The sequence below is a fragment of the Euprymna scolopes genome, chromosome 7 (genome assembly GCF_053919585.1).
Source record: "Euprymna scolopes isolate OS-2025 chromosome 7, ASM5391958v1, whole genome shotgun sequence".
NCBI lineage: Eukaryota > Metazoa > Mollusca > Cephalopoda > Sepiida > Sepiolidae > Euprymna > Euprymna scolopes.
This window is the reverse complement of record NC_136488.1, coordinates 118,624,071-118,645,167: the sequence shown is the minus strand read 5'-3', so window position 1 is coordinate 118,645,167 and position 21,097 is coordinate 118,624,071. Positions and strand designations below refer to the sequence as shown.

The following is a 21,097-nucleotide window of genomic DNA, read 5'->3' as shown; positions in this document are numbered from 1 at the left end:
GTATTTGAGCCTCGGTAGCATTTTCGATTTGGTTATTGGCTGGTAAAAATAGTTGCTAAAGGATCAAAATGGAATAAAAACAGTTAACATTGGCAGGAGTAAATCGACTATTTTCTGAGCATGCGTATATATATATATATATATATATATATATATATATATATATATATATATATATATATATATATATATAGCTTGAATTCTCTTAATTTTTAATTTTTTTCTTTATCGGATGATAGCTTGGACGATAACCACAAAAAGTGCAGCGCTAAATAACGATTAAGTTTGTAGCGATGAATGTTTTGGTTTTGATTACAGCTGATGACACCGAAGTAATTTTTTAATTTTGAAATCGTTACTTTATATATATATTAGGTACAATATAATAATCAATAAAGAATTAGCTCTAGTATAATAAATATGAAATCCGCATGAATTAAAATATATTTAAGCGTATTTTACGATCGGAAAACGTCGGATGACCGGCTAATTTATAATATAGAAGCAAAAAGTCCTATTGTTTTCTATCCACTTTGCATATGTGTTTACAGTGTGCGTACGGAAACACTATGTAAATTAGCAGATAAAAGAGTGTAAAACTTTTTTCTAAATACCTATAGATATATAAAAATTATCATATATAGGTTGATTCAACACAGTGAAAACTTACGAGATAAATTTATAGAAAGCAAAGTGAGAGATAGGTTATTTGTTAAGTTATTTACAATTTACGGTTAATTAAAAAATTAAAATTGATTATTTTCAAACGAGGAGCATTTTAGTTTTTATTTTGTGCCATTCAAATTTAAAGTAAACTAGCAAAACCTGTGTACCGACGTTGCCCGGTAGAAGTATAACGCAAATCAGAACATATTCGGTAAAGACGCCCCACCCCCTGAAAACAAATTAAATTATAGTTGTCAGCGCTGGAAAATAACGGACACCAGTGACCGTGACCAAAATGAAATAATCTGGCTTCCACTGTCGGGTATTGTCTGGCAGTGCTAGCTAGCGGAAACCAGTGGGGATTACTGCGAATAGTGTTGGTTTGGGACGATTACTTGCGGATACTGGCGGGTACTAGCGGCATTGGCTAACTTTGCAACCGACAGTCACAGGCGGCCTTAATCGGTGTCGGTCTTCATTGAACTGTTCTGAACTGAAATAGTCTGTCTTTATCTGTCGAGCATTGTTGGACACTGGAATTCACTGGTGGTCACTGGATGCCTGGTGGCCAGTGCCGGTTAGTGATGTTTTGGGCGGTTATTTGCGTTTACTGTCAGTGTCGATTCCTGACGTTTACTGTCGACCATGATCAGTATCAGCCTCCATTAGACTGCTCCGAAATGAAATTGTCTGTCTTCAATAGTTAGCACCGGTAGTCATTGACATGTTACTTGCGTTTGGTCATTGTTGTTCACTATCAATTATGACCAGTATCGAGAATCATTGGGTTACTCTGAAATAAAATGGCCTGTTTTTAATATTCGTGCAGTTATCCATTGTATTGTGCTGTCATCCGGTGTTTGGCACTGTTGGTCACTGTTGGTCACTATTGGTCGCTGGCGCTTATGGCGGTAATTGACAGTTATTTTCAGGTGGTTACTAGCACTTCTTGACACGAGCGGTCACTGGCGGGAATGGGCAGACAACTCGCCTGTCTTCAATTCTCAAACATTATCATCGAGTGGCGAGCAACGTCATTCATAGTCGCCATTGCTCTTTTCAGTAGGTTACTGTCACCTCATAGTACTGTTTTGACTCTGTTACTGTTGTTTTTAGACGGTAGTTGTTGTTTTGAGGTAGTTATTTTTGTTATTGGCGTTTAGCCGTGATCACTGGTGGGTACTTCCTGCCTTAATAACTGACGTTCATTGGCCGTAACCGTCACTCAAATGCATCCATGACAAATGTCGTATTTTGCTCAAAGCCTGAGCAAAGCAATGAACACCCTATTCTAATTTATATGCAATATTGACTTGCTGCGTCATGTAGATATGTTTTTGTACTTATACAGAATACGGTTGTACTATTTTTAGCGATGATGTTCAATTTAGATGTAACTTAATACGGTATTGTTTGTGTGTGTGTCAGAGAAGATATTATTCGCGACCATGTTTGCCCTGTCAGGTGAAAGGGTCGGAGAGCGAAGAAGGAGAAAAAACGTAATTTTATAGATGCATTTTTTTTTTCAAATACTAACGTGCTAGTAATTTGCATATGAGTCGACGTGTGTCGGCTATAGGAACGAATTAGCGAAAAAAGATCTCGAGTTTGAGACAGCCGAGAGAGAACAGAGACGTAGAGAGTTGCAGTCTACGTTAGAAAGAGTTAGTGCTGAATTTTTGTGTCTGTTCGTTTTGTGGCGTTGTGTTGTTCTTAGCGTGTGAGTTTACGATTAGTTGGGACTGAGGAAGAGAAAAGAAAAGAAAGAAGACCGCTGCTGCCTATGAATAATAAGCGAATGTTTCGGTGTGAAAGAAACATGAACAAAACTTTGGCGTCATTTGTTCTCAATTCAAAAAACTTTACATGACTGAAATAAGAATGTATCCCAGTAAAATATCGTTCGGTTAGGAAAAACTATAGACAATCTTTCAAACTATTTGGCCATCATTTTAACCCTTATTCTCATGTCGCTTTGATAAGCGATGACCAAAAACTGAACAGATTTGACATCCGCTTAATACCAAAATCTGATTGATCTTTAATTGGACCGTCGTCGAATGGGTTGAGAAGGCTAAGCATATTTGTACATTGCGCAAATTAAAATAACCAGCAACGGTTATTCTGTTGAGATTAACCAGATGAGCCATTTTGTTGAATGGCAACAGTTCATTGACCGGCAACATCCCCCCGCGGGAATAGTCAAGGTTTACTTAGCAGATTTACGGAAATTATGAGTAACGTTTAATGGTGTCAACCACAGAATATTGTGCCTTTTTGGTAGGCTTACCTGAGGATGTTAGTAGACATTTTCTGAGCGTTATCACGAATTAACAACTAGCCCAGGCTCGAAACATCCTTAAGGAACCAAAACCAGTTACAGCAGTAGTAGTAAACACTAGTCGTGCGTTATCTAAACATTATGGAGACAATTTGGATTACCATAAATGTGGGGTTCCTTATCATTTAGCTAAAGAGTGCCGGAGTCAAAGTCGTACGAGGAATGTTTATCCACAAGCACTAAAAAGACTACGACGTTATTGTTGCAATTATTTGGATCACATATATCGCAATTGTTTGGAAACGAATTCAAGGACAAGGTATCATCTCCACTTTTGCTCTTGAAAAACAATGAACACAGAATTGCCTGTGGTCGGATCAAAATTAATGATGTGCAGACAAGGGATGTTCTCAGTCTATAGTTAACACAAATCGCAGTCAGATGTGGAGAAAGCAACGAATGAATCGTATGGCCATCAATGATTATCCCAAGAAAGTTGTGGTGTAGTGACTGCCATGATCTGTCCTGAGAAAGGTGACATAGCTGAAGTTGACGTCCTGGTGATGCAGGAAAACCCTTCGGCTACGACTTATTAATTAGAATTGACGCAATAAGAGTTTTCCTGTGTGCCATAATCACGACGGCAGGAGATGTAACATTTGGCAGAAGGAAATAAGTCTGTGTAGCTATGTCTAATGAGGAAAGGGGCTTCTACGTTTGACAACAGAGAAGGACCCCAGATTGCGAGGAGGAGATAGGCCATGAGTGAAACGCCACATCAGCTGTACAATACAATTCAAGAGTATGCTGTTTCTACTAAAATTCGAGCTGCATATATATTCAGATGTGGATTGTATAACGGTCAATTAATACCATATCCATTTGAATACCTAGGACACCAAACCCAAAGGCTTAATCCTGCTAATGGTTATTGAACAACCTACTAAAGACAAAATGCGACCTGTACTGATTTACCGAGAATGACATCAACATGTCCATGCTTTCACCGCGAATGCTGATCCGCACGCCTTTAAACTACGAGAGTGGCGTCAGAAGGGGATTAATGTAGCGTTGCTGGATTTAAAGAGAGCCTACCAGCAGATACGGGTCCATGAATCTCTGTGGCCATTTTAGACAGCAATGATCAAGAGAAAAATATATTCTGTAAAACGCTTGGGTTTTTGGTCTAAACGAAGTATGCTTCGTTCAGAGACCAAAACCCAAGTGTCTTACACAATAACAATGACAGCTATCATTAAAACTGTTTTAATGCTAGATGAAACCAGACATGAACCCAATTTTCGTCCGACAAATGATGCTCAGTATATCAATTTGTCGGAACTTGATGTCATGCTAAAAGGCCTTAATCTTGCACTTCAATTGCAGACCAAGATGGTGCATCTCCACATTGACTCATTGTGCGTTTACCACTGGTTGACCGACACCCAAACTAGAAAAGTACGAGTTAAGACAAAAGACGCAAGTGAAATGCTGATACGAAGGAGACTGGCGATAGTAAAGGCGTAGCAACCATTACAGGGGTAAACTATTCTTCCTCAAGACTGAACGGAGGTCATAAATACAGTTCACGTATTCTTCGATTAACAAGTATTCCTGTAAGTTGTTATTTTATGTTTTACTATTGAAGGCGAATTATTATATAGGAAACATAACTGTATGATTATCATCTATATAATAATTTATGTAATAAAAGTAAATGTAAGTGTGCCAGGTTCACCTCTATTAACACGTATGCGAATTTATTTTCATGGGCAAAGAAAGGAAGCTTAATCATAATCGTAATAAAGGCTAATAATAAGAAGAATGGAAACAATAATCGCATATGCAAACATAATTTTTATTGGTAAAAATAAAAGACTTAATCTTAATTAATAATAATAAAAACAAAGAAAAAAATTTCTTTCACTTAATAAGCCATTAAATGGCACAAAAATAGTAGTCTTTGTTCTTAATACTTTTAGATTAAAATATTAATTAATCTACGACCATACAGCCATACAGATTCTTTTTTATGTAAATAAATAAAACTTACTTCGCATATTTTTTATTTTATTTCGTACAAATTTTCTAAGTAAGATTTAATTCATGCATTTACTTGCTTATTATTATTATTATTATTATTATTATTATTATTATTATTATTATTATTATTATTTTATTTTATTTAATGTTTATTGATAATTTTATTTATTTATTTATCTTATTTATTGATTTTTTTTTGTAAGTTTAAACTCGATTAGTCGTTTCGGTTTTTATAGTCATATTTATTATCCATGAAAACAAAAAAACAAAACGATGGTATGTAATATATTGTTGAAAATAAATTGCCAAATTGACTTTATATAATAAATGAAAATATCTTACCGACAACAATGCATTCCTTAAGCGTATCATCCATTGTAATGGCGGAAAGCAACTCAACGCCGGTCTGTTCACAAAAAGAGCCTGTAAAAAAGGAAAAGAACAGCAAAAATATGATTTGCTTGGAAATCAATGATGTAAACGATATTTAACAAATAATGTGTTTCTTTTTTTTGGTCTTTTTAAAGAACTGTACTGATTTGGCGAAAATTTACTTTAAAACTATTTAGATGTCAATCAGGTAAAACTATCTGCATTCGATTTCTATTAGTTTGTCTGTTCGTTCCACTTTTTCTCGAGAGCTAATGAAATCTAACTGAAATATTGTATGAACCTGTGCTATAATAGTGTGAATGAACTAAGTATTATGGTATTTATTTGATAACAATTCAGAGATTAATATTGATTTATAGGGATTAGAATTTAATGCAAAAATTAGTACAAATTTAACCATATTAAGCTATCAATTTGGCATAAATAACTCATTTTAAGCCAACGGGCTATAACTTTTACCAGTTGTTAATGGGCCTAGAGTTTACTTTATTTTGATTTATTATTATTAATATAATTTCCATTCTTTAAAGTAGATTTTCACATCGACAAAAACAAGCTTTCAGTATAGAATCTTGAAATTGAGTTTTGAGTACTTTGCTGACGGTTCTATTCTTCATCGTCGCCTGGAAAGATGACGGTGTGAAGTAGAGTGATGCCAGATTCATATCTAGGAAGTTCTATAACTTTTACTTATGTTGCCATTTTCACGCAGCTGTTCTAAGTACCAGATTTTTACTGAAACAAGAATGTGTGAAACCAATGCTAACAACAGAATTAAACCGGTCGAAAATACCATACCATGCTTATTCATGCGAATTTGCTGTTATCATTCTTTGATATGAGCGACTGAAAAGAGGGTGGAAGCAAAACTGACGTCTAAGAATGATGTGGTCGCTACTCCTGCGCGCAATCATAGTCACCGAATTTCATCTCAAAACTCAATCTGACAATTCAAGGGCTATCATAACGGATCCAGATCCTTTTCTGTCGGAGTGAGATCTGGTCCGACTTGGTTCTATGAGATACACTCTCTAAGGAATTACATTTTCAATCGTGGGGAGAGATGTTTTATTGTCGACTGGCGGAGGTGCCACTACTGGTGAATACTAGCTGCCCTATAGAAGCTTGATAGCCAAGTCTATGCCACTATTTCGACCATGAGTAGGCGGAAAGAACCGCAAAACGTCAAAAATCTGTCTAATATAAAAGAACAGATTTAGACATCTGCATTAAGCAAAGTGATGTTTTCCCTGTTCAGCCATCTTGACTTTTTCCTCAGAAGACGAAATAGAATAATCACTATTATCGATTGGTTAGGGGAAGATAAAATATATGAATTGACAACATTTGATGACAATTATGTAAGCTAAAACGAGTTTGTGATTAAAGTAAGTGGTTGATCGTTAGTATATCGATCTCATACAGTTAATGACTTCTTTCGATTACATAACCAATTGAATAGAAAAAGATAATGCGAGGCGTCAGTTATTTATTGATATGTGGTGTTAAATACATGAATGAAGACGTAATTGTTAGGCTATTAATAATGTGTACAAAGCATCAACCAAACATTTGTTATAGATCGGTTCCTGCTTTGTCACATTCCTTTTCTTCAGATAATCATAAGCGAAAGACACACGCGCGCACACACACACACGCACACACACACACACACACACACACACACACACATATATATATATATATATATATATATATAATGTAAGATATGTAAAAAAACATAAAAACAAACTATAAAAAAAACTAATAAATATAAAAACAAATTAAGTCCAGCGTGACGATGCGTCCTCACGCTGGACTTAATTTTAAACACCATTCTCTCTAAAGAACTATTTTCGCATTTCGGATCAATTTGAGAGAATTTTCATGCAAGCTGAAATATTACGCGCGGTTTGTTTATATAAATGTTTTTAATATATCCAACATTTTTTAACTTTTTTTCTTGGCAATTTATAACTACAATAAATTGTGGTTTCACTTAATGCCATAACTAGCAAATTCTAGCATTGCTACAAATATAATTTGCTGATTTCTTTATGTCCTCTGATGAGAATAATAACTAGAATAGCATTCTTTGAAACTCCGCGGAATAAGGACTTTGTAAATTGGGTTTTTTTTCGAACAATAAATTTTGATTGTAAAGTTAAACTTATAGTTTTAATTTTCTTTCTCTTATATATATATATATATATATATATATATATATATATATATATATATATATATATATAGGCAGTATTCTTTTCTTGATACATATTTGATGAAACATGAGTAAAAGTTCCGTTTTGTTTCATTTTTGAACCAATTTTTCGAGTTGGCAAACCAACGATCTAATGTGATATTCCAGTGGAGATAAGAACTCGTCATATTTGCAAACGTTTTCAATTTTTGTGTTATTTGTGAATAAATGTACATCAATCAACTCACTTTTATGTTCTTTTTTTTTCTTTTCCTACACACGTGTGTGTGTTTTCTAGGAAAAGAAAAAAGAAACAGTCGATTAATGTACAATACAACTCAAATGTCCACAACGTGTATGAATAAGATATACCCGATCATGCGGTTTGTTAAAATTTTAACATTCGAATATAAAATATTTTTAGCTTTTGAACGGTGTGTTTTCAATAATCGAACTTGGAAATATTCATGTAAAACTCAGGAACATTTACCGAAATTCGAATTTAACCCTTTATTTAATCCACAGGGGTAGATTGTTCTTATTCCGTCAGCCATGGCCAGAATTGTTAATTTATGCTTAATTATTATTGCTTGTAATAAAGACTTGACATACAAACTTCAGAAAACTTATATAAAACTAATCATTAACCAACGTTTTAGACCATTAAGCTTGCGGTCCATGTTGACAAGTTTACGTATTTATTTAAACCTAATAGTTGTTTAGGGTGCAACATTGCTACTTATTACTCCAAAAGATTAAGTAAAATGTTCAGTTTAAAATTCCTTACAAGTGGGAGAGTTTAAAAAGATTCCCAAGTTCGTCGAGGTGATTTTACTTTTTGTTTAAAAAATACTGGACTGATCATTGCTGTTTGTTGTTCGAGCAAGATCAAATAATAAACGAACGATTCACTAGACTAAAATAAGGCTTTCCACATTATAAGATTTTGCTTTACGTAGGTATATCTGTTTTACGGCATATCAACCTCTTTGGAGTCATTTAATGGCTTATAAACTGTCACGGGGTTATTGTATGCGATTAGTTGAACACAAGTGACCGTTTTACTAATAATTGGGAAGGAATAATTGGGTCACCTTTCACGGCGGTAATTGAACACAATGGATCCGTTCGGATTGTATGTCGACAATGGCGATTCCATAGTACGAAATCATATCAATTAAGCCAATCATATCAATTAAGCCAATCACCCAAAAGCTATCCTTACAAAAGGTGGCATGGTAACATTTGAAAAACTCGTAGAAATCAGAACTGACGTATAGGTAGTGTAGTATTTGATCTGATACTGCGTTTCGCCTTTCTTGTTTTCAGTCAGGGAAGGAGAAAATCTTCTAGGCAGAATCAAATTTTAATTTTGTCCCAATTCAAGGTGATCTCTTTGGCGGGAGTTGGATTTTCTCCACATTAAAAGCCGACATCGCATATAACCATGCCCTTGTTGGTGAGAGGATCAAGTAAATATTTCATTAGGTTTAACCTGGAGTTGATCATAGTATGTGATGCCGTTTATAATTCTTAACTTCTATGTGAAAAAAAACGTGCGACGTAAACCACTGGGTCACCACGTGATACTAACGGAAACACGTTTGAATTTATTTAAGTATTTAGAATTGGCAGGTGCCCGTTTTAATAACTTAATGAGTTTTTATTTACTGAGGGAACGCATTTTTATATATTTTTTTGGTTTCCCCAAGATGTTGGGGGTGGGGGAACTCCCCATAACAAGGGGAATGTCCAAATTGAATAGCAATTGTCTGATATAAGGAGAAACTCCACATTGATCAAAGCTGATTGCTTTTCGACGTTCCCGGCGATCGCATCGGTAAGCTCCGTTTCGCTTTTATTATTATACGAAAAAGCTTAATGCACATTGTTGAATATTTATCTTTTCAAAGTCGGGCAAATTAAATAGACAGGTGACCCCGATTGTTAACTCGTAGATATTATCATTTAGGCGCGATATAAAAAGTTTTAAGAAGTTGTGAGGCGACCAATCGGTTCTCGGAAAGAAGCCTTTCTTAGACATACACGGAAACGCACGCACACACACACACACACACACAAACATTTTCGCTTTTATATTTATAGATTTATTGCTGGAAAATGGTTAATGGCAAAAATTGTTGGAAAATTGCCGAACGTGGTAAATGATTTTCCCATTACCTACCACAGATTACCTCCCTAATTTCTTCTTTATTACTTCTAATAATCATATTCTTCTTAAATAATTTAATGCTTTTGTTTTCTTGAACAATCCTATCACGATTTACTTCGATAATTTTCGGTATTTACTTTTTGTTTTTACTTTTTTCCCTCTTTTCTTTATCCTCTCGTTAAATTGCAGAACAGCTGCTGCCATTGTGCGAGCGACAGGAAATTCACACGCGCAGATGTGCAGACACACACAATTGCGCAAATTTACCCATTATGGCCGCCTGCTTTCCGATATGACCCATCCGAATATCGAAACGAATTAGAATCTCTCACAGATTTCTAAAGTTGTCTGTTAAAGCAAGCGAAAATAGCGCTGTCCTTTATATTGTATATCATTCAGCAAACGAATTCATCTGATTGGCCATTATAACTAGTTAATTACATTGGCATACCCCCGCCCCCCCCCCGGCACCTCAGTGATAAATGTCTTCTATACAACTTCATCAACGATGAAGAATTGTCAGGTTAGATCAAAGTTTATAATAATAATAATAATAATAAGAAGAAGAAGAAGAAGAAGAAGAAGAAGAAGAAGAAGAAGAAGAAGAAGATAAAACAATTGTTGCATAGGCATACACTGCCACCACACTAAATAGTCATAAACGATCAAGGAGGATCGAAAGACCCAGGAGAGAAAACACTAACCAGACCTCCACTGGATGAGTGTGAGGAGAACAAAGACCTTGAGATAGCTTGTTGCCACTCAGATATTAGTGAATACAAATAGTCGTAACCAGCGAGAAGTCGATAGCAAGCGGCTGTTGCGATAACGCAAAGCCATTTGCAAAAGTTATTAAAAGAATTAGAGACTACTGAAAATCTGGAAAACCTTGTTGTCACCCAGACGCCAGGGAACGCCACCGATTGTTGCAGTGAGTAATCTCTGATGATGGCATGTGTGAGAACAAATGATAATAAACTGTGAGTGCAAATAATAAAAAGAACAAAAGTACTGCGACTTTACACACTGTCTGACAACGTAAGGATGGATCAAAATACCATCTAGACTTTACTTCTCCATAATTTATGACGTATTCTTAAAATTATGCTATAAAAACTTTGATGATTCAAAAACATGTTTGTTCAGATTGAAATATTGCACGGTTGTTGACATGTATTGCCATCTTGTATTCCTCAAGTGATTCTCGATGTTGCACTGGGAATGCATTGAAGAATGTAAATTTTGCATAATATCAAAACTAGTGATTATACCAACAAATAATATTGAGATCAAACGTAACAATTCAAATACTGTTCACACGAGAAACAAGAAGAAATATCCAACAATGTCAAGGTAATAAAAATAAGGTCGATTTTTAGAATGTTATATGCAACGTCGTAGGACGACCTCCATGAAACCAAAACAAGGAGCAGGTAGGTGTCCATCTATAACGGTTATCGTACATCTACATGTGTAAATAAATGCCAGGTGAAGATGTGATCATATTTTTTGCTTTTCACGTAGGTGTGCCGTATTGGTGCATTTTAAATCGGGTTTGTACCATTTTTTCAGCTCGTGAAGAGGAAGGAAAATGCATACAAACATATGCATACGTGTGTATGAACGAATATTTTCAAATAAGTTTCTATCTATTTTCAAGCGCTGTAATCTCCGTTCATTTTCAATAAAATCTTATTTAAGTGCGGGAAAATATATTACCTTGCATTTACGAATGATGCAGTCAAAGCTTAGTGTAACTATAAGGTTGGTGCAAAAATAATGTCGTTCTTTAACAAGAAGTTGAACGTCACAAAACGACATTATTTTTGCATCAACCTAATATTATTGTGATAAGTTTAATAATGTAAATATACATTCTCCGTGACAAATCTTTCGAGTTTTTCTTTTTCACGCGAATACTTATTGTTGCTTAGCCATAACCAATAGAAATTCTAAGGTTATGTTTTGATCTAATTTCTTTAAAACTCTAAAATATTATGAATTTTACATGATAGTTTTATTTTATAGAAATTTTACATTATAGTTTTATTTTATAATTAACTAGTTATACTTAGTTAAACTTGCCCGGGATGTAATGAACTCATTTTTTGTTTTTAATTTTTACTTGTTTGCTAATATTTAAACTTACGGTTACTAACTCCTATTATATTCTTCAAATTAAAATTAGTAATCTTCTGTGCTGATTTTTATTATAAGATTAATATTAAAAATTATTTCATATTAGCAATTACACTGGACCAATTCATATTTTAATAAATATATTGTCAATAACACAGTGCAAATGAAACTTCGCTAATCAGAAACAAAGTGTTATTTGTCAGCATATCTTCCAAATTTTCTTACATTTTCAATGTTGATATTTTTTCCTGAATTTCAAACCGAAGATAGCAGCCATTTTTGCTTGTACGCGAATATCTACTCTCATTCCACTCAGATTCACTGGTGAATTTTCTTACTAGAGAGAGTTTTGCTTAAATCACCAAAATTATTTTATTTCTCTCTCATTTCAGTTCTCTCGGTTTATTAGTGATGGTGATTAGACTATACAATATCCTACAGAATTTTTAAATTTATTATAATTGTCTTTTATGCCAGCATACAAATTAAATCTAAAAGCTGGATTCTCAATTATTTCACCCCGGAATCTTAATGCTCTACGTCTGTTCAATAAAATGAGACTTTGTGTAAAAAGGATTCGGTGATATTGTGTTTTGATATGACAAATAATATACGGACAATCCTTTGGCAGTAGTTAGGCCAATGGCACTTTTACGTAGAATGTTCAAGGGTAGGATAACCACGGTGTCTATACATATTGTCACCAGAAGGTAAAACATTAACCATTGTGTATACATAGTACATGTCGGGAAATAGTTATCTGGTGGAACAAGGATTTCGACTATATGACAACTTACTGCACACTAAATGATTAATTGTGTAGAAAATATTCTTAGTATATAAGTTGTGATGTTGAAAGCAAACACAACCCATAAAATTAATACATGGCTACTGTGACTTTCATAAACGTTACATTTTCTACAATTCCTAAACCTATTACCTTTGTAACATAATATGTTTAATTCACCACGCCGAATAATATGGCCTTATACCTTCCTTTAATATGTCGTATTCACAGTTCTCCAATAATAATTCGAATTCACCGTCTTCAATGGATAACCTTATGTTGAATTATGTCCTCGTGGAGGGACACACACACAATGCGATAAAGAAGCACATATGTTTTGCTCGTATCTTTCAGAGATAACAATTTCCAACTTCGAGTCGGCGTTTTAATCTCATGACGAAATGATTCGTTCCACTTCTCATTAAGACAATAAAGAAAATCCGGTTGCTTTCTTTTCTCCTTTCTTTCAATGTTTTTTTTTATTTAGGAAATAAAAAATCTAAGTTTTATTTACGTTCGCCCTAGTTGGGGCGGTCGAGCGATAGTTGACTAAATCATTCTCTGTCGGAGCTTGATTCAAGACTGACTTTTATTTCTCCAATCGTTCACATGTGGCCTCCGCCTATACGTGTACGTCTACGCATCCAAAAAGAAAGGGTTAATTTGATTGGACAGTGTTTCGTTGCCATGCTGAAATTTAAAAAAAAATACCTCAGACCCGCACACCACGAGTCTAGACATGATGATCGTCAGGTCACGTAGTGGCATCCGAGACAGGAATGTCACAATGATTTACATCTAAATAAAAACATAAAAATGACAATGACTCTCGGGAATTCATTTTCTATTCAAGAAATAATGCCTCGCAAAGAGTTCAAACCAATTAAAAACATGAATATTATGTGAAAATAGAGATACTATGAATAAAGATTTACGCCTTAATGAAGAAAAAAATGCAACATAATATTAAAACTTGTATATGTTTCTGTGGAAATTTCTGCAATTATTTCGCTAAAACATGCATCAATGACGCATAAAAATAATTATATTTTTGACAAGTCTAAACATGGATGTACAGAATATTTGAAAATGGAAAAATGTAGAATGTTGGCAGAATATTTGATTACCGTAGATAAAAGAAATATTGATACTTACGAGATTTTGTGCATTCTTGACTGTCTGAATTAATCTTGGATGATTGTAGCCTAGCGGGAAAAAGCAAATATCATTTAAGAAAGATGCATGTTTGAAACATGCACATATAGAGTTTTTAAATAAAATATTTTAGCTCTTGTAAAACATATGATAGAGCACTTTATTATTTCTTAAATTAAATTGTGATATATATATATATATATATATATATATATATATATATATATATATATATATGAAAAATAAAATACGTATTAAGTACGTTTGAAGCCATAATTACACAGCGATATTACTAAAATAAGTGTTTATTTTTAAGAAATATATTTCAGAGTAAAACTCCCTTGTCATTCTTTTATCTCTCTTTCTCTCTCTCTCTCTCTCTCTCTCTCTCCCTTTCTCTCTCTTTCTCTCTCTCTCTTTCTTCACTATGATGTTAAGTTGAAGAAAGTTGAGTGATTTTAACTGCGGTGTTTTTATAACTCCGGATAGGTAGCGCATGGCCGGGAGGGAGATTTACTCCGAAATATATTTCTTAAAAATAAACACTTGTTTATTTTAGTAATTTTGCGTTGCAATTTTAGCTTCAAACGTATTCATTACGTATTTTATTTTTCAGATTTCAGTCAACGCTTCTAACGGATTTAAAAAATTACTCATATATATATATATATATATATATATATATATATATATATATATATATATATTTATATATATATATGCTTGAGTGTTTCTGCGCTACAAAACAGGTGATATCAAAAATTGAACATTTTAACATGCTGGAAGAAATACACAGTAAAATGAACAACATCTTGGAATTTTGAATGTAGACTTTTTGTCATATATATATATATATATATATATATATATATATATAAGATGTTAAGGTATTTTGCTTGAAGGAATTATATATATATTTTGGTGAAATTGAAAGATTTACATTTTTTCTTTTTTGTAACTTTTGTTTATTTATTATTGTAGACAGACTGAAGATGTTGACATAAATTAGCTAGGTTAAATAAACAAAATAACCTAGGCAGGTAGACGTGGAAAGGTCACACGTTGTGATATGTGTTATTTCTGAATGATGACGTAACGGAACTAAGGCCAAAAGGTCGGAAAGTTTAGGGTCCAGAGTCGGAGTTTAGTCACGCAAGTGGATAGACGAAATGTAGACTCTTGTGAAGACGATTAGCGACAACTGAAATAAATTTATATTTAAAAAAATATAAAGTGTTGTTCTGTGGTTTCAGAAAAGAAGAAAAAACAGAGGTCTCAATTGGTTATGGTGTTGGTCGTTTCATGTTTCATCACGGAGCTTAGCAGTGAAAATAGAAGAAGAAAAAAAGTAAGAAGCATATATTATTCTTCTAATAAAAAAAACGATACCTTATGTAAATATGGATTATAATATATACCTGTGTAATAACTCTCTGATACAACATGACTTAGTTTATACGTCGATATCATATCCTCTGGCTAAACAATAATACATACAATTTATAAGTCTTTTTTCTAACCCCGTTATAAGTACGATATCTCCCACTTCTCTATATAACATATGACTGTTTTGATATCTCCCCACCTCACATACAACATATAACTGTTTTATATATCATCCTCCTATCCCTAACTATATAATATAATTGTTTTAATATATCACTATGTCATATATGTATATATATAAGAGCAAGTAGTTAAAAACATGTTAAAAAACACTTTGAAAGAGAGTTAAAAACATATTTAATTTGAAAAGGAAACACTAAATAAGTGGATAGTCCTTAATCCGCGAAGTTTCGAAGAAATACTTTCCTTCTCATCAGAGGGTAGGATTTAGCAAAATGTGGGATCGGTTTTTGCTTGCAAAAGTATTTAATGAAACTACAAGTAAGTCAAAGATCTTACTTGATAACAAAAAGTGGTGAATGGATAGTCTGGTGAAGGGTAAAGTATCCAATGATGGTAAAATCCAAAAATGCAAATCCAAGAAAGTTAGTTAAATTTCCATTTATATATATATATATATGTATATATATATATATATATATATATATGGCTGTGTGTGTGTGTGTGTGTACGCGTGCGCTCCTGTGTGTACGTACGTGCGTGCGTGTATGTGGGCTAGCATACTCTCGTTAAGTGTAATAGTATAATTCTGGTCTTACCTAGAGGCATAGAAGCGATTTGCATATAAAGGTCAAGTAATAGATTTCCATCGGCGTCCGCAATGTAGTTGCCTTGTGATCTGTCATAGTCCGTAAAAAATACGACAGAACCCGAATTCTGTAAAGAGAAGAGAATGTAAATGTATTTATAAATTTATAAATAAAATAAAAAGATGGAAGAAATAAAAGACAGAAACTTTGATAAAACGCTTGGAATTTTTGTACATACGTTGTGAGTTTATAAAAACATTACTGCAGTTTCAAGCCGAATATCTTTCGATATGATAACAATATATCTGATAAAAAATGCTAAAATCACTTATTCGACGGAAAAATTGAAAGTAAAGTTATTATGGTTTTTATTGTAAATAGACTCGGGTCGGGTGGGGATATTCTCTCGGCTCCAAAATCAACATAGCCTATGCTCATCACCTGACGTAGGCCAGGGGAATAGTTGGCCGAAACATCGTGGAACAACTAATAAAAGATGAGGATAATAGTCCGCAATAAATAAAAGTAATAAATAGTACTCCTCTCAATAATGAATTCCAATTAAATAAATAATATATAGCCTATGCCCTTTCTTAAATTGACTTTTCCCTGTTGGCTGCGGTATATTGCTGACCCTGTGCAGTTCTAGGAGGTTCACCCTTTGCTTTCTATCTTTGAAAAGGAATATATTTATCGCTACCGGGAAATGTCGGCAGGTTGCCCACGCATTTTTGCCGGCCAGAATTCTCCTCCTCGGAGTGTTAGCTTTTCTATCCTACTTTCAAGTCCTAGTGCTATATTTTTCTCAACGTATGAGAGAGATAAATACACAGTTGCGCCTAATAGCAGTAAACAATACAAATGATGTAAATCCAAAAGATTTATCTTCAACAAATCAGGGTCCCAAATCCAACTTTACGCTAGCGTACTTCTACTCTCATAACAAAAATCATATTAACTTTTAAGTAAAAAAAAAAAATCAGTCTTTTATTTTCAATACGAGATATGATAGAGAAAAAATAAGGAAGGTGATAAAAAATTACCATATCAAATAATACTTGGGTTGGCAAGTATCTTTAACTGATTTTCTCTATGTCAATTCTAGGCGACCCTACTTCTCTTTCATCGCGAGGTAAGCGACATTTAATTTATTTTAATATTCAAAGTACATTTACTTACGCTATACGTACCGGTGGCATATAATAAATAATATTTTACGCATTATGTGTTCAGACAGTTACTGCTGAAGAATTTCAACATTTATTTATTGGTAAATCCAGGTAACCTTATCTACCAAGATATTCATAATTTGCCTAATTTTTATTTAGCGTGTACTTGACATATACGGGTGTCCGTATTAATTTGCCCCTTGATTTCAAACAATGTCCCTATTTTGCTTTTTATTAAGTCGTTGGTAGCTACACGTTCTATAGTATGCTCGTTTGCATCAGACATTCGATGTGTACTACGTTGAACAATATAACCAGATGTTGCGCAAAGTTGTTCCTGCAGTTACCAAACCTAACTGTTACTGCCTTTTTCTTTTGATATAAATCAGTTCTAATAAATAACCATAACCAATGGATAAAAACTAAAATCACAAATTCGTTTGATTTGGCAATGAGTGCCAGGGATTCTGCAGGGGCATCAGATCTTGTGGGATTATTCATTCTATATACCCTCACAAGCATATTGGATACTACGGATATCGGCCTATATAGAGATGACGGACTAGCCATAATAAAAGTATCCAATAAAATCAAGGGAGATAACTTTAAGAAAATCATACACAAGCAAATGAAAAAATTAGGCCTAAAAGTAGACGTATTAACTAACATAAAAATAACAAACTTCCTGGGCGGCACGTTAAATTTAGAAAAAAAAAACACATATGAAACCTACTTAAAAGATAACGCTACTCCAATATACGTAAACCCTAAGTCCAATCACCCACCATCAATTATAAAACAGATTCCTTACTCGATCGTAAGTAGATTCAGCAATAACTCAAGCGATGAAAATGCATTTAACAGGTCAACCAATATCTATGAAACAGCCCTAAAAAAATAGTGGATACAAAAATATTGATATCAAATATAAGCGACAAAACACCAATAACTATAATAAAATTAAAAATAGAAGAAAAAGAAATATAATCTGGTATACGGCCCCATACAATCAAATGTTAAAAACAAAACTTGGCAAGAAATTTCTAGATTTTATCGAAAAGCACTTTCCCGCAACCAACCCCTTACACAAAATTTTAAATAAAAATACCCTAAAGTTATCCTACAACTGCTGCGAAAATTTAGAGATGATAATTAAAATACATAATAACAAAATATTAAATAAAACAATGTCAACAACAACAAAATAAACAATAAAAAAGTAGACACCATGACAAAAATAAAACTAACACAAAAGACACATATATAACTAGCAGAAATAATAATAATAATAATAATAATAATAATAATAATAATAATAATAATAATAATAATAATAATAATAAACCAACTCCGGACAACAACAACCATACAAGAAATAAAAATAAAAATACTAATAACAAACAAGATAAATGCAACTGTAGATACCGCACATTTTGCCCACTTCAAAATAAATATCTAACCAAAAGCATAGTTTATCAGGCCACAATATTTGCGAAAGAAACCCCGAATAACAAGAAATATTACATAGGAATGACTTCCTTAGATTTCAAAACTCGATATTATGACCACAAAAGTACATTCAACAATAAAAAAAACACCGTATGAAAACAACGCTAGCAAATAAATACTGGGAACTCAAGGAAAGAGGCCGTTCGCCGGTAGTCGAATGTAAAATAATAACACAAGCAAACACCTGTAGAGACCTAGACGACCAATGTAGATTATGCCTTCATGAAAAATTTGCTATCCTATACTTTAAAGAACCCCAACATCTATTAAAATGTAGGAGAGAAATAGCGAACAACTGTGTTCATAGGTTAAAATTTACTCCAGGATAGAGATACAAAATAACTTTAAAACTAACAAAAACAATAGAAAATAAACAAATAAATAAATAAAATAACTAAATATGTATATGCATAAACTATCATATATATATATATATATATATATATATATATATATATATATATATATATATATATATAAACTAACATAAAAACTAACCTAGATTTAAAACAGGTCAAGACAGTAGATATCCAGGCTAAATAGAGCACACACAAAGAATCAGGTCAACCAGAGGTCAAATGGGCCTTTGTCCTGAAAGTGCATGTTCATTGGCCGATAGGAAGGGCGCGGTGGATACTAGAAAGTTGATTGGCTAACAAAAATCTCAATAGAAGATGCGTATATAAAAACGACAGACAACCACAAAATTCGCGCATAAGCCTGAAGAATCCTAGAGTGGATGAAACGCGGAATATTCAGTGTAGCTTAATCGCCATATATATTTTATAAATTACTAAATAGCTCTACCTACGTATTGAACACTTTTGAAGTAAATACTTAAAGTTTAGGCATAAATTTATACTTTCGTATATAAATTTTGTGTGAATAAATGAAGTAGTTATATATATATATATATATATATATATATATATATATATATATATATACATGTATATATATATATATATTCACACGCGCGCGCACACACACACACACAAAAACACACACTTCCTTGATCAGAATCATCTGAGACTACTCTATATTCTTTTGAGAACATTAAAATAAAAATATAGTGATACTAAACCTTACGTCTAGAATACATATTCTAATTTGGATCAAAATCTATTCAAGGAAACTCATGTTTAAGCTCATGGAACCTTAAGAAATTGAAATTCAAGAGTATTTACTAAACTGGTATCTGATAATTATGAATTAAATTCAATACAAATGTGATAATTTTGAATTTTCAAATGGAAAGGTTGACAATATCACATTTCTTTAATCACTGTAAAAAACTAAAAAAAAAACGAATGTTGTGGAATATTAACTAACTAGCAAAGATACCCGTGCTTCGCACGGAGCTTTGTTGCGCACTCGGGTACCAAAATCTGTGGGCACCTTTCCAGTAAGTTGATGTTGTAAGAGCAACAATTGCATAAGGTGATTAACATTTTAACTACCTCTTGTAGTGACTGAAATTCAATCAGGAACTTCACAAAACATTTTCATCAAAAAGGAGTTACTTGATGTTACATAGTAAATTTTTCATTGAAGTAATTTTCAACTCTTGCTTAAATTTTATCTTGCACATTCAATACTAAAAACTTACCACAATCAGATCATGTCAGTTTTTCCTCATATCCATTTCTCGAACTTTTCACTGAAGAGCCTCAGGGTAAACTACATTTCTGCTGCTTTGATTTGGAGCCAGAATGTAGAGTTTTTCTGAACTTCCTGTCCGGCTGATGGAGACGTAGAACATACCGTGACTGAAGCAGTCTGATGTCAAGTCTACGCCAATGGTGTTAAATGTCTGACCTTGACTTTTGTTTATGCTCATTGCAAAAAACACCTTCACAGGAAATTGGAGTCTCCGGAATTTAAATGGAAGTTCTGAGTCCGATGGAACTAAGGGGATCCTTGGCAGTAGAACAGTTTCGCCTTTGTAGGGACCACAGGAAATGGTGGCCTCAAGTACATTGGTGTGCAATCTGGTGATAACACATCTGGTTCCGTTTGTTGTTTTTGGCGGTTCCAAGGATCGAAGAATCATGATTGGCGATCCAATTTTGAGATTTAAAATGTGTGGAGGCATTCCAGATATCTCCAAAGAGTTTAAAAACTCCACAGGGTAGTGAACAGCTTCATATTCATTAGTAGCCGAATCAACTGACTTGTATTGCTTTGTGTCTCCTGGAAATTCATTCATTATTGAATTGTTCAAATGATTCACATTGCTGTTTAATGGCGAAATAATAGCCCTCTCAGCAAGCCAATCCGGTGATTTTCCATTGTTTTGCAGGTCTGGGTACACTTTGTCTTTCAGTTGCTTCTGATTACCGACACATTTACCAAGCGCAGTTGGAATCTTAATTGTGTCAGGTGAAGAAGTGATAGGAAACTGACCATTACCGATTTGGAGAAGC

The 21,097-nt window shown here is 33.5% G+C and overlaps 1 protein-coding gene across 1 annotated transcript in view; it reads right to left on the bottom strand.

Annotated features, from left to right (window-relative positions):
• Window positions 1-21,097, bottom strand: part of LOC145279911 (4-aminobutyrate aminotransferase, mitochondrial-like) — an 84,145-nt gene that overhangs the window by 31,443 nt on the left and 31,605 nt on the right. Inside the window, exons 3-5 of the mRNA XM_080131468.1 lie at window positions 16,003-16,120; window positions 13,838-13,887; window positions 5,333-5,413 (exon numbers count right to left, since the gene is read on the bottom strand). Of these exons, the coding sequence (XP_079987594.1) occupies window positions 5,333-5,413; window positions 13,838-13,887; window positions 16,003-16,120 (249 nt within the window). The remainder of the gene's footprint in view (window positions 1-5,332; window positions 5,414-13,837; window positions 13,888-16,002; window positions 16,121-21,097) is intronic.